General features: G+C 41.6%; 1 protein-coding gene across 8 annotated transcripts in view; it reads left to right on the top strand.

The window, feature by feature from the left end:
- KICS2 (KICSTOR subunit 2) overlaps positions 1-14,730 on the top strand; it is a 105,110-nt gene that overhangs the window by 20,554 nt on the left and 69,826 nt on the right. For 7 of the 8 annotated variants that reach the window (XR_006550909.2, XR_006550905.2, XR_006550904.2 and 4 more), the window contains exon 3: positions 69-1,159. Coding sequence is in view for 1 of the 8 variants with exons in the window: in XM_006073567.4 (XP_006073629.3) it covers positions 69-885 (817 nt within the window). In the remaining 7 variants the exon portion in view is untranslated. Of the gene's footprint in view, positions 1-68; positions 2,204-14,730 lie in introns of those variants that run through there. The other variant, XM_006073567.4, reaches the window with a different exon arrangement.

Below are 14,730 nucleotides of genomic sequence, written 5' to 3'. Positions count from 1 at the left end.
TGAGGATAGAAAGTGTCACCGTGGGGTCACATTTCCACTTAACGTGTTCATTTCCCTTCCCACTTTAGATTTCACCACCCCATCCTCAGTCCTCTGGAGAGCAGTTTCCAGCTGGAGGTCGACGTCCTGAGTCACCTCCTGAAGGCCCAGGCCCAGGTGTCCGAGTGGAAGTTCCTCCCGTCCCTGGTGAACTTGCACAGCGCTCACACCAAGCTGCAGACTTGGGGCCAGATCTTTGAAAAGCAACGGGAGACCAAGAAACATCTGTTTGGAGGGCAGTCTCAGAAGGCCGTTCAGCCCCCACACCTTTTCCTTTGGCTGATGAAACTCAAAAACATGCTTCTTGCCAAATTTAGCTTCTACTTTCACGAGGCGCTGAGCCGACAAACAACTGCTTCAGAAATGAAAGCGCTGACTGCAAAAGCCAGCCCCGACCTCTTTGGAAAGATTTCCAGCTTCATCAGGAAATACGACGCTGCCAACGTGTCCTTAATCTTCGACAACCGAGGCTCTGAGAGCTTTCAGGGTCACGGCTATCACCACCCCCATTCCTACAGAGAGGCCCCCAAGGGAGTGGATCAATATCCGGCTGTGGTGTCTTTGCCCAGCGACCGGCCTGTCATGCACTGGCCCAATGTCATCATGATCATGACGGACCGCACGTCCGACCTGAACAGCTTGGAGAAAGTGGTCCACTTCTATGATGACAAAGTGCAGAGCACCTACTTCCTCACCCGCCCAGAACCTCACTTTACCATTGTTGTCATTTTTGAGTCAAAGAAATCGGAGAGAGACTCCCACTTTATTTCTTTCCTTAGTGAGATCTCACTTGCCCTTAAGAACCCCAAGGTTTTTGCAAGTCTAAAACCTGGATCCAAAGGTTAGCAGGTGGTTTGTGTGAAAGGTATTCAAGACTGGGTATTGTGTTCTTAATTGCTCTAACGATCTACAGTGGTCTATGATTAGAGGTTCTACCCCACCCCGACTCCACACCCCTCCCCACCCCTCCCCCACCCCATGCTGCTTGCATTTCTAAATTCAGGACAAACCCTGCCTGATTGCATTGCGCCCTTTATAAGCAATTATGGCCAACTGAATTACATATCCAAAGAGTAGTCTAGGAGGTGGTCATGGATGCTGGTCTCTGCAGTACAGCAAGGTATTTTTTTGGCGTTTTCTTCTATTTTCCTGTATTTCATGTAGACTGATATTTATTGGCCTTTGATTCTTCTTTCCAGATGTTTTATATTGTTCCAAACATTGTATTCCAATGTAATTTCAAACGCCCTGTCTTTCCCTCCCCTCCTTCCTGGATGAGTAACTGAGATACTATGTAAAACAGCTTTTTTAAAATCAAGGAGTATTTTCTAGCTCATGAATTAGCAAATTAACATGAAACTTTAAGTTTTGTGATCAGCAAATTAATATTTTTGATGCCACAATTAGGGTCTTGATGAGAAAGTTCTATCAATTTTTGAAATTGACAGTGATTCAGAATGGTAGCAATAGCATCTGGTTGTTTTTTTTTTTAACAATTCCGAAGATTCTCAGGGCAACTTTAATAGCCAAGGTTGCTTTGGGGATGACCTGCACATCTAACTGCATTTGTTTTTACCCTTATAAAGTTTGAATTTTTCACTGTTTTAAAGTCAGTGTAAGCCATTAAGTGGTCGTTTCTTCCTTCTTCAGGAAAGGAGCAATTTGGCTCTCTGTTTATCACTTTTCTGTTGAAATGCATGCTCATGTTTGGCTGGCTCCTCCCTGGTTATCTTTAGGCTGAAAAAGCAGGCAGTCTTGATTTTTCAGCCACTTTTATGCAACTTAACCTACTTCTATAAAATCAAAATGGAGGTCTTGATACCTTTTACTTGCTAAAAATCTATTGTGCATTCAAAAGGCCTCTTCGTAGTTGAGTAATCCACCTACAGTTAAGCACATCTCAACCTGGGTTTCATTCCTGTCTCCTCCACATTATTTTTAGAAGCAGTGATACATCTTAACACATACTTCCTTAACGCTTTCCTTCAGTAGGTGTTCATGGGGAAGGAGACAGATCAGTGAAGCCATAATGGACTGTGGAGACCTTCCCCTTCTAGGTTATTGATTCAGAATAAAAATAAGCCACAAAGAGTAATTGAGTTGTTACTATTTGATAGTTCCTTCAAAGCTTGTGTGCAGCATAATGATCAGAGCAGTCCCCTTTCTCATGATTGCACGGAGTCACCGTTTTTTTACGGGGTGGCCACAGCAGGCAAGCTGGCAGCAGTGGCCTAGACCAGAGAGTCTCTTGAGTCTGTGTAGGAGGCCTGCCTATCTCAGACTGGACTCCCTGGTGGAAGAGCCCACTGGCCTGTTTTCTGTGGAGAACATGTGTTTTTCTTTTGTTTTTACTTTTTTTAAAAAAATAAAAATATGATTTGTGAAAAGTCAGTTTGCTTTACATAGGAAGTAGAGATTTACTTCTGCATTTTATTCACTAAGGTTTAATAAAAATCTGGGCTGATTTCACAACATTTAACTTACATAAAAAATTGAAAACAATTGGAACTAATTAGTCAAATAATTTTTCTTCCTTTTTGTGTTTTTCCAAGAAGCTGAAAAATATTCCTTGGTGTTCATGAATTTTTTTTTCCCCCCAGATGAAACCACCATTAGCCTTAATGATATGGTGTCCCGTTTACCTAAAAGAAATAGGCCTCAGTGGAGCATGGCAGAGAATGTAAATAAAACATATACAATATTTAAATACTGAGTCCTCGCCTAGAAAATATTTGAATTGTATATTTATTTTTAAACCTATTTTGGTTCAAGCCAGGAAACAAAGTCATTTTACTCCTGAGATTTGTCCTTTGAAATCAGTAATGAAATGATCTATAAAGTCTATTCTTTGCTAATGTGAAGTGAAGTGAAAGTTGCTTAGTCGTGTCTGACTCTTTGTGACCCCATTCTCCAGGCCAGAATACTGGAGTGGGTAGCTTTTCTCTTTTCCAGGGCATCTTCCCAACCCAGGGATCGAACCCAGGTCTCCCTCATTGCAGGCGGACTCTTTACCAGCTGAACCACAAGGAAAGCCCAAAAATACTGGAGATGGTAGCCTATCCCTTCTCCAGGGGATCTTCCCGACCTAGGAATCGAACTGGGGTCTCCTGCATTAAAGGCAGATTCTTTACCAAACTGAGCTATCAGGGAAGCCCCATGCTTTGCTAATGGGAAGAATAAATGCTCATATTTTCTGTAGACCATTTGCTTTGAAATATGTTTCTAAACCACAACTTGATCAATGTTTATGGGTAACCAGAAGTGTAGTGAACACTTACCAAGTTTGCCAACAAGCCCATCAATGAGTGTTCATTTCAGAATGCTGTTTGGACAGAGGGTGAACATTATGACTTTGTTCTTTGGGTCCAACCTGGTGTCTGACTGTGTCATCTTAGGGAGTGTGACAGTAAAGCTAAATTCTTAACCCAGGAGCCAATATCCTGTTTATAATTGCTCTGTACATTTGAAGATACTAGAGAAATTTTACTTTGAAGAGAGAAAATAGTTGTTATTTCAACCTCACTCCCAGTAGAGTCACTCAGGTGATTGTCCAAATAAGTTCACCCTTTGATCTAACAGCCAACTTGCAATTTTCTTTGGCAAGTTGGCCTCTGCGTTTGACTTCCTTATCTGTAAAATGGGAATAAGGAAATATGGTCTGCTTTTTCCAAAGGATGTGTAAGAATGAACTGAGATCACGCATGTAAAAAATGCTTTGCAAACTTACTTGAATTTGAATGCTGTCAAAATAAAAGATGAACCACTGTTTCTTTAAACTTTGCTGTTCTCATCTTTCTCTTCAGATTGGTGACAAACCTGTACTTCGACATTAAGTTTGAATGGTACTTAAAGAACTAGTTTAGAAGAGGTGGCAGATAAATGTCTAATCAACACACCTACTCTACTTATTAGAATCTTTGTGAAGTGAAAGTGAAAGTCGCTCAGTCGTGTCCGACTCTTTGTGACCCCATGGACCATATAGTCCATGGAATTCTCCAGGCCAGAATACTGGAGAGGGTAGCCTTTCCCTTCTCCAGGGCATCTTTCCAACCCAGGGATCAAACCCAGGTCTCCCACATTGCAGGTGGATTCTTTACCAATTGAGCCACCAGGGAAGCCCTTAGAATCTTTGTGGTTCTTCCCAAATTTTTATCATTGGTGGAAGCATCATTTCATTTCTGTTTTCTTACTGATATTTCTTAGTCTAGTTGCTCTATCAATTATTGAGAAGGGTGAATTAAAATCTCCAGTTGTGACTGTGGATTTCTTTATTTCTGTCAGTTTTCTGCATTTTTAATTCATTTTATTAGGCCCATACACATTTATAGTTTTTCTTTCTCATGTATTAACCATTTTATCATTATAAACCTTCCCACTTTATTTCCATTAGTACTCCTTGCTTTGAAGTCCATTTTGCCTCTTTTTTCTTTTTAAGAAAAATTAAAAATAGTTCCTTTGACTGTGCTAGATCTTCGTTGTCGCATGAGCTTTCTCTAGTTGTGACGAGCAGCACCTACTCTCTAGTTTCAGTGCGAGGGTTTCTCATTGTGTTGGCTGCTCTTGTTGTGGAACACAGGTTCTAGGACTCCCAGGCTTTAGCAGTTGTGGCTCCCAGGCTCTAGAGCATGGTCTTAATAGTTGTGGCATACAGGCTTAGTTGCTCTACAGCCCGTGAGATAGTCCCAGATCAAGGATCAAACACATCTCCTGCATTGGCAGGCAGATTCCGTACCTCTGAGCCATCAGGAGAGCCTTTGCCTCACTTTTATGACCATTCCAGCTTGCTTGTGTTTCCTGTTTGGATGGTGTGTCTTTTTCAGTCCTCTTGCTGCCACTGCTGCTAAGTCGCTTCAGTCGTGTCCATCTCTGTGCAACCCCATAGACGGCAGCCCACCAGGCTCCCCCATCCCTGGGATTCTCCAGGCAAGAACACTGGAGTGGGTTGCCATTCCCTTCTCCAATGCATGAAAGTGGAAAGTGAAAGTGAAGTCGCTCAGTCGTCTCCGACTCTTAGCGACCCCATGGACTGCAGCCTACCAGGTTCCTCCACCCATGAGATTTTCCAGGCAAGAGTACTGGAGTGGGGTGCCATCGCCTTATTTGTATCATTGTTTTTAAAGTGTGTGTACTGAGAACTAGAGAATAATGATTAAAAAGAGCAGTATCTGACAGTCTCTGCCTTTTGATTGAAATGTTTAGTTTATTTCTTCTGTGAGGTTTTCACAGTCAGTGTTTTGCTGATGGTATCCTCAAACCATTATTTAACATGCTTTCTGTTCTCTTCTTTTCTCTTCATGTTGGAAGTTAGATCAAGATGTTTGATTCAGTATGATTCTGAATCTGAATCACATGATTCAGATTCAGTAATTGCTTTTTTTTTTTTTTTTTTGGTAGCAAGTGTTGTGCATTTTGGGCTTCCCACGTGGCACTAGTGGTAAAGAACCAATGCAGGAGATAAGAGATATGAGAGACAGGGTTTCCATCCCTGGTTGGGGAAGATCCTCTAGAGGAGGGCATGACAACCCACTCCAGTATTCTCGCCCAGAGAATCTTATGGACAGAGGAGCCTGCAAGGCTATGGTTCAAAGGGTCGCCAAGAGTCCGACATGACTGAAGTGACTTAGTGCACATGTGCGTGCACGCGCGCGCACACACACACACACGTTGTGTGTTTTATTAGACAGCTAATACCTGGCATTGCCTAAATTGGTTGTATTAGTAGAAGTTACAAAACTGTTGGATTCTAAATATGTCATTCCAATTTCGTTTATTAGACAAATCTGCAAAGAAGAACTACACCTCCAACTATTTAGTTACCTTGAAGAACAGCTCATAAAGGGGTAGCTAGATAAATGCTTTATTCTTTTGTCAATTTTAAAAATAGTTGTACAGCGTCTTCCAGAGACATTGAGGAGTTTGTAAAGAAATGTGTAAGAATTTATATGGATTTCTGCCTTTTGCCTCTTAGCTTTAACCCCAAATCTGAATTAAAGCAGCCATTTTTTCCACTTACCATAGACACTTTCATATAAAATATTACAACCTTCCCTTATTTCTTCTTCATGGTTGATTTTTCTCTCTTGATTACTGTTAACTCCTCTCTTTTACTTTTTTCCTCCCTCTCTAGCTTCTAATACCTTCCTCAGCAATTCTACTTTAGCCACTAAAATTCTTCCCACTACGGCCATACCACCCTGAACGCGCCCAATCTCGTCTGAAATTCTTCCCATGCTTCATGGAGCCAGTGCCCTAGTGGTCTCTGACCCAATTTTGGAAAGCAGCATCTGAAAATATTTATTTTGATTGCTTTTACAACTAGTTTTTCTTTCAGGCAGTTGCAAAGGAGTACACAGAGGGGAAAAGTTCAGTATTGACACTAATGGGGTGACCACAAAAAGCCCAACCACTTCTTGAGCACACAAGACATTTAGCCAACTATAGCCAAGCAGTGCTGTGTATATCCAATGGATTACTCGGCAAGAAAAGCTACTCAGAACTAAAATCTTTCCAAGCATATTTTTACTGTAATTTTTTATTATTAGGTAGAAAATCATTCTCAGTCTATTTTCTGTAATTAGTCTATATAAAAACATCACATTAACTTCTGATTTTTGTTTTTCTTTTAAGTAAGTTTAAGAAAATAAATTTTTTTTCCCATCCAAGTTAGAAAAAACATGCCATGTGACTTCCCAAGAAAGCCCTGTAGATAGAGTTTAGCAATTCTCCAATGCAATTATTTCATGGCCTTTTGCCTGAATAATTCTAAGCTGCTTCTCCAAAGGAAATGAGTCAGAAGAAATATGCTTGTTGTGTCCTTCTTCCTTGGGAGATTTCTCTTGATATCTTGTAGATCCATGAGGCTTCATTAAATGCAAATCTTTTGACTTGTCTGCATATTTTTTCAATCTGATTTTGATAATCTGTTTCTAGGATACTTTAAATTTAAAACCATATGGTATGTGTAAGATATCATGTGAGGAAATGAAGAGATGCAAATGTGTTCTGCTTTCTGTAGCCCTGTACCTAATGTCAGACTCTGCCTGCTAATGCAGGAGACTCGGGTCCTGGCCTTGGATCAGGGAGATCCCCTGGAGAAGGAAATGGCAACCTACTCCAGTATTCCTGCCTGGAGTGTTCCATAAAGAAAGGAACCTGATGGGCCATAGTCCGTGGGGTCACAAGAGTCGGACACAACTTAGCGACTAAACAACAAGAACCTAATGTCAGCACCTGGGGGCAGGAGTTTGCCTGATGGTAGATCTCAGGGAGGGGCCACGAGGGGCAGCTGTATTGAGGTGCATTCTGAAAGAACTGCTTGGCTGTGCAGCGGCAACAGCAGGAACATGCAGGATGGCACTTGACATTGATCTCACAGAGGAAGATAGTCACGAGAACTTTGGCTAACTTTGTCCCTTGGGAGCTTTGGCAGGTCTTAGAAACTAGCGTAATTCCTCAATTCATTTAAATTTGAAAACTGATGTCTCATTTGATATGAGATTTATAATGACTCAGCTGATTAAACTTCTAGATGAGAGCTAAACTTATTTTTAGTGTGTCAAGGTCTGGCCGTGTAGGACACCCCTTGACTCCAAAGCCATCCTGGTTTCAGTCACTCCAGGCTAGACCAGTAGAGCAGTCGGTCCCCAAAGCAAAAGCAGATAGAGGATATGAATGACTCTTTGCGGGTATTTAACTTATATTCATTTAACAACTATTAAACATCAACTGCCTGGCTTCCCTGGTGGCTCAGATGGTAAAGAATCCACCTATAGTTCAGGAGACCCAGGTTCAATCCCTGGGTTAAGATGATTTGCCTGGAGAAGGGAATAGCTACCCACTCCAGTATTCTTGCCTGGAGAATTCCATGGACAGAGGAGCCTGGAGGGCTATAGTCCGTGGGGTCACAGAGAATCAGACATGACTGAGCAATTAACACAAATATTAACCACGCTAAGGATGGTCATATAGCAGTCAACCATGATAAATATGAGGCCTGCTCAGTGCTGGTATTGAGGTAAGATGGCTCCAACCACCCAGGCAGGCCCAGAGCTGAGGGGATTATAAGCAGGAAGGCAATGAATAGTCTTCAAACTTGTTTTACCAATTTTGGAAAAACCATGATTTCTTGATGGATTTTTTTTTTAATATGAAATCATCATCATTACATTTAAATGTCTCAGGTGATACACTTTATCATACATTGTAGATGTTGACACTGGAAATAAAAATATTCGTTCTTTTAAATGTATATGTGAAATCTTGTTATAATAGACTTAATAGCTACCATTTTTTATATTTAAAAACATCTAAATAAGCTTTGTAACAATTGGAAATATTATATTGCTCCCTGAATTCCATTCTGTTTCTCCCATAGAATACTATTCTAGGATTTAAAAAACAATTTTTTTTTCAGCTGCACCTTTCAGCATATAGGATCTTAGTTCCCCAAACAGGGATCAAACCCATGCCTCTTGCAGTGGAAGCTCAGAGTCCTAACCCCTGGACCACCAAGGAAGTCCCAGAATTTTGTTCTAATGTTTTTTTCTTAAAAGTCTTATTGATCACCCTATTAAATACTTATCAGCATATTATATATATATATGTATGTTCTTTCTATTACCATAAAGCTCCAAGAGTCTAATGACCAAATGACATACATACTAGAAATTTTATTTGAACATTTTACTTCAAATATCTCTTTCAATGAATTGAGTAGGTACTGCTTATGGTGACTTGGTTAATGTAGTCAGTTGTCTAAGTGTTCCTCTGGTGAGCAGAGATCTTTACACCCTCTAGTAATACCTCATATTAAGAACGGTGAGGGGTCTGACACTTTACAAGTTACCCTGCCATAATTTCATGGGTGCTGGCAGCACACAGGAGGTAATTACAGCAGTAGTAATAGCCAGAATATTCCCATTTTTGCACTGGTTCTCTGAGTCCCAATTCCCTCAGGGCCAATATGGATGGGCCCAGATGGATGCCTGCTCACACAATTCATTGCATTTCAGGAGAGAATTCTGACCTTAGGAAACCCAAATCTTTTTTAATGGTCAATAAGGATGCCTTCCATTTGCTCAAGTGTTGTTCTGGGCAGTAACTATATTAGTTTCCAAGGGTTGCTGTTATAAAATACCACAAGTCTGGTTGTTTAAAACAACAGAAATTCACTGTCTCTCAGTTCTAAAGGCTACAAGTCTGAAATCAAGATGGTGGCAGGGCTATCTTCCCTCTGAAACCTATAGAAGAATCTTTCCTTGCCTTCCAACATCTGATGTTTCATTAGCAATCTCTGGTATTTTTTAGCATAGAGCTGCATGACTCCAGTCATCACTTGGCATTTTCTCTGTCTTCACATGGATGTCTTCTTATAAGACACCAGTCATATTGGACAAAGGGCCTGCCATACTCCGTGTGTGTGTGTGTGTGTGTGCTTAGTCTCTCAGTCATGTCAGACTCTTTGCGACCCCGTGGATTGTAGCCCACCAGGCTCTTCTGTCTATAGGGATTCTCCAGGCAAGAATACTGGAGTGGGTTGCCATGTCCTCCTCCAGAGGATCTTCCCAACCTAGGTCTCCCAAATTGCAGGCAGAGTCTTTATCATCTAAGCCATCAAGGAAGCTCAAAATACTGGAGTGGATAGCCTATCTCTTCTCCAGGGGAACTTCCTCAGCCAGGAATTGAACTGGGGTCTCCTGCATTGCAGGTGGATTCTTGACCAGCTGAGCTACCAGGGAAGCCCACTCCAGTATGACCTCATCTTAACTAATTAGATCTCCAACAACCCTGTTGCCAAATAAATTCCCATCCCGAGGTACTGGGGATCATGACGTCAACATCTTTTTGCGGGGAGGGACATCATTCAGCCCTTAACAGTGAATATGTCTGCTCTTTAGGTGAAGGGGTATGCTGTCTTCCAAGAATGCTCACCAGGACACATGCATCTTTGAAAGATAGTCCAGAATTAAGGGCTTCCTTCATAGCTCAGTTGGTTAAGAAACTGCAATGCAGGAGACCTGGGTTGGGAAGATCCCCTGGAGAAGGGCATGGCAACCCACTCCAGTATTCTTGCCTGGAGAATCCCATGGACAGAGGAGCCTGGTGGGCTACAGTCCATGGGGTCGCAAGAGTTGGACACGACTTAGCGACTCAACCACCACCACTACCAGTGTGTCACTCAAGACCCATAAACAGTCTTCTGATATACCACATAAACTTATGGGTGAGAAGTGAGTTTGCTTTTATGTAAGAAGAGCCATTACTAAAGAAGATAGAAAGCATAACCTGTTAAAGTCACCTTCACAGAGATTCATTTGGGGGAAAGACTTTATACAGAAGTTGAGGTTGAAATTGATTTCCTAGAAATGACCTTTATCCTCGTATTTCTTGGGGCATATTCACATACCCCAGGTGGTGGAGTCTCAGTCTGAAAGATCACTGTTTTAAAAGACATGGAGGTGTATCTGGGCTGTGAGTAGCTACATCCAGTACAGCTTTAAAGTGTTCCTGGTGTTGAAATGCCCCCTTTCATTTTTCTGAACTTTGAGAGGTGTCTTTCCTAAAGGTTGCAGTTGGGCTGAGTCGTGTCATCAGAGAATTAAGAGAGTCTCTGCATTTGCTTAGGGAAAAGATCAGGAGTGGGCAGCAGTAGGGAGTCCCGAAATGTGTAGGAGGTGGTTTGCCACAGAGCAATGAATAACCTGTGCATATATAGCATGGGTTGATGAGGAGCAGACATGTGGCTAAGGCAGCAGACACCTGGTGGGGTCCTGATTCTCAGAAACAGTGAGAAGGGGAAAGTGTCAAGACCCTGAAATCCCTACAGTTATGCAGTATGGGGAGTTGAAGTTTTCTTAAAATGGGTATTTAGAAATCCATGTGACTTTATTTTACACTCTTGACGCAGTCTGGACATGCCAGTTAAACTTTTTTTTTTAACTTTATTTTTGGCTGCATGGTGCTTCATTGCTACATACGGGCTTTTCCCTAGTTGTGATGCACAGGCTTCTCATTGCAGTGGCTTCTCTTGCTGCAGGGCACAGGCTTCAGTAGTTGTGGTATACAGGCTTAGTTGCCCTGCAGCATGTGGGATCTTCCCAGACTAGCGATAGAACCCATGTCCCCTGCATTGGCAGGCGAATTCTTAACCACTGGACCACTAGAGAAGTTCCAGTTAAACTTTTTGACCCAGTTGTGTATGACTAAACTGATGTGGAATCATACAATTCAATTCCACAGTAAATTGTTAATGCAGACACAATGACTTATTTGCATAATTTTTGCAACTATGCCTTTCCATAATGAGGCCACTTTCTCAGACATGTGTTTGTCACCATCTGGCTTAGCAAGTACATTTGTCCTTGGAAAGCTTGAGAAGGTGATTCTTTACATATTTTTTTAATGTTATTTTTAGTTTAAAAACCTGCAAAAATCTCCAGGAGCAATAATGTTTCATTTCATCAAAGTTGAGTCTCTGTGGTCTTGTTGCATTTTTAAAGGGATGGGTGATATTGAGGAAAAGTTTCTTGTCTGTGTCCTCAGGGAATTAACTTCCCATGAAATAAGACCTACAGGAGCTTAAAGAGATACCCAGCTTCAAAAAAAAAAAAAAAAATTGTACTTATTTGTCAAACTTCAGTTAACTACAGGTGCGAGTTGTTAACAGTATTGAAAAGCTGCCAACTACTTAGCTTCCAATAATAAAATTCTTCTTGGGGAAAGTATTAAATGCTTGGAAGAAACAGTTTGAGAAGATACTTAAAGTAGGATTGTTCTGGTTACCTGCAGGGTCTTCCTTTTGCTTCCCTGGCAGAACCGGCATGGGCCAGGGAGGGGAGAAAAGGGATTGCCCTACCTTACATAATTAAATAGGGAGCTTTCCAGGTGGCACTAGTGGTAAAGAACCTGCCTGCCAATGCAGGAGGTGCAAGAGATGCAGGTTTGATCCCTGGGTCGGAAAGATCCCCTGGAGGAGGGTATGGCAACCCACTCCAGTATTCTTGCCTGGGAAGAAATCCAATGGCCAGAGAAGCCTGGTGGGCTATAGTCCATGAGGTTGCAAAGAGCTGGACACTTCTGAGCGACTAACACTTTCAGAGTTTATTAGAGCAGAAGACACTGTTATAACTGTGCGCCGGCTCGTGGGAGAGCCGAGGCCTTTCTTGGACTAGCACCAACTTTCGTAGCCTCAAGACAAAATTCCTGCTGGAAGGTGGCATTGAGTGAGTGGTTAGGATGCTAGAGGGTGGTAACAGGGTGGGTGTTTTACCTAATATGCGGTCAGGGAGCCAGCCGGTTTAGATCAGGGTGGTCTCATGACAATGGTTGCTGTGGGCTTGGTCAGTTCCGGAGATGACCTTGGTTAGGGCTCCACATCTGTGGCCTTGGTACAAGGCTTTACACCTGTGATCTTGGTACAGGGTTCCACATTAATCATTGGACCACCAGTATGTGTGTGCTCATTGTGTCCGACTCTCTGCAACCTCATGGACTGTAGCCCACCAGGCTCCTCTGTCCATGGAATTTTCCAGGCAAGAATACTGGAGTGGGTTGCCATTTCCTCCTCCAGGGGAATCTTCCCAGCCCAGGGATCAGACCTGCATCTCCTACATTGGCAGGCAGATTCTTTAAAGTCCCCAAAATATGTAACATTAGACAATGCTGTAGGTACTTAATAACATTGTCGATATTTTGGTATTATGAGTTTTGTTTTGTTTTGTTTTGACACTAATAGATTTCTGTTAAATTTGGGGGGGCCTCTCTTTGGTGTCTGAACTGTCTAGAAAGGCTCTGTCAAAATTGACATAATTGCAAAACCTTTTATTGGGTGGCAAGAAGGTTGGGAGTGAGAGTAACTTGGAACTAGCCAGCAGAGGGCAACAGCTACTGACATGAGGTTTTGTTTCTGTCCTGGTGATATCCATGTAGTGTAGCTTCTTCTGGGCAGTGGAAAATTGAGCAGTGCAGGAATTATCACCAAAATGACCATTTTTAGTGTGCTTTAATGACTGCTCTTGTAGAGACAGGTATTCGGGCAAGATTTAGTTTAAGAAATGAGTCAGAACCTCTACTGTCCTCTTCACTGAATTTTGACCAAGAAATTCCAAACTCTTTTCTCACCTAGTGACTGTGCGGTGAGCTTTTCCTGACTCAGAACCGTTCACCAATGACTGGCATCTTGCTGTTGCTGGATTATAGAGACTTTTTTGGTTTGTTCTGAGGCTTGTGCCTCCTCCCCATATCATCAGACCACAGCGCTTCCTGTGCCTGGAGTGTTTAGAAGGATGACTAGGGAATTATTCCTTAGCATTTCGGGAGGAGGAAGGAGGGTCACATACCCTTTGAGTTTTTATTGATGTATGTTCTTCCTCCCAGAAAAACGTCCATAATGACAAAATTTTCTTTTTTAATTTCAAGGATTCATGGAAACTCCTATGGGTCCACTCACCTCAGGGTAAAAATCTCTGTTGGTGACAAACTCTTGAAAGATTTTGAAATAATGCTACTTTTGATAGAGCCTTTTTAGAAAGTTCAGACGTCAAAGAGATCCAAAAAAGATTAATCTGAAACCTACCAGCTCCAAATAAGTTATTCAGGAAGTGCAATATGTCTTGAAGGTTAGGACCTTAGAACCTCAAATAAATTGCTGTTTTTTAGTCACTAAGTCATGTCTGATTCTTTTGTGACACCATGGACTGTAGCCCACCAGGCTCCTCTGTCCATGGGACTCACTAGGCAACAATACTGGAGTGGGTTGCCATTTCCTCTGCCAGAGGATCAAACTCTTGTCTCTGGCATTGGCAGGTGGATTCTTTACCACTGACCCACCAGAGAAGCCTGATCTTAAATACTGAATGTTTTCACCTGGATATCCTATAGGCAACTTAGCACTTTTCTTTCCCAAACTTGTTCTACTTGGCTTCCCTGATTTTTCTTGGGAAGACTTCTGTTCCAGTGACCCTCACTTTAAACTTTGGGGTCATCTTTGATTCCTCTCTGTCATACTCAACATTAAACCTTCAGAGCACTTTCATGGTCATTTCCTTTTTCCATTTTGATCTTCATTTGGAACTTTTATTAGTCAAGCCTGGGTTAGAAATTTAGCCTCTCACCTTCTGTTTCTTTGTATTCCAGTCTATCCTTCTTACCTTCACTAGGCAATTATTTTAAAACTCTGGTTTGATGGGGTTTCTCATGCTCTGATCCTTATCCCGCTTTTTTTTTATTTTTCTCTTCACTATTTCTCACATTTCAGTCAAAATGGAATACGGGAGAAAAAAAAGTAAAGGACAGGTTCTGCCCTGTATTTTCTTACCTCTTAGGCTTTGCTTACTTTTCTTTGTCTAGACTAGTTCTAGTCTAGGAATTCTTAATTTTTTTTGTACAATGGGATGGATCTCTGGCTGTGAAGTCTGTGAAGCTGATGGACACTTTCTCAGAATGTTTTTAATGCCTCAAATTACATACACGGAATTACAAAGGAAAACAATTATATTAAAATACAGTTATAAAAATATTTTAAAATATGTGACATCATATGTGTTTATAGATTCATTTATGAAAAACAGGACCTTGCATTGGTCCTAATTATTATCATAGCAGTTAATTGCTGACATCTGCATTGGGAAAAAGATATTAAGTATCAGCTAGAGGTTAGTGAAAATAAAGCTGTATTGCTTTCCTCAATTAAGT

Source organism: Bubalus bubalis, chromosome 4 (assembly GCF_019923935.1).
Source record: "Bubalus bubalis isolate 160015118507 breed Murrah chromosome 4, NDDB_SH_1, whole genome shotgun sequence".
Classification (NCBI taxonomy): domain Eukaryota; kingdom Metazoa; phylum Chordata; class Mammalia; order Artiodactyla; family Bovidae; genus Bubalus; species Bubalus bubalis.
Note: the sequence above shows the minus strand (reverse complement) of the source record. Positions and strands in the feature narration are given on the sequence as shown.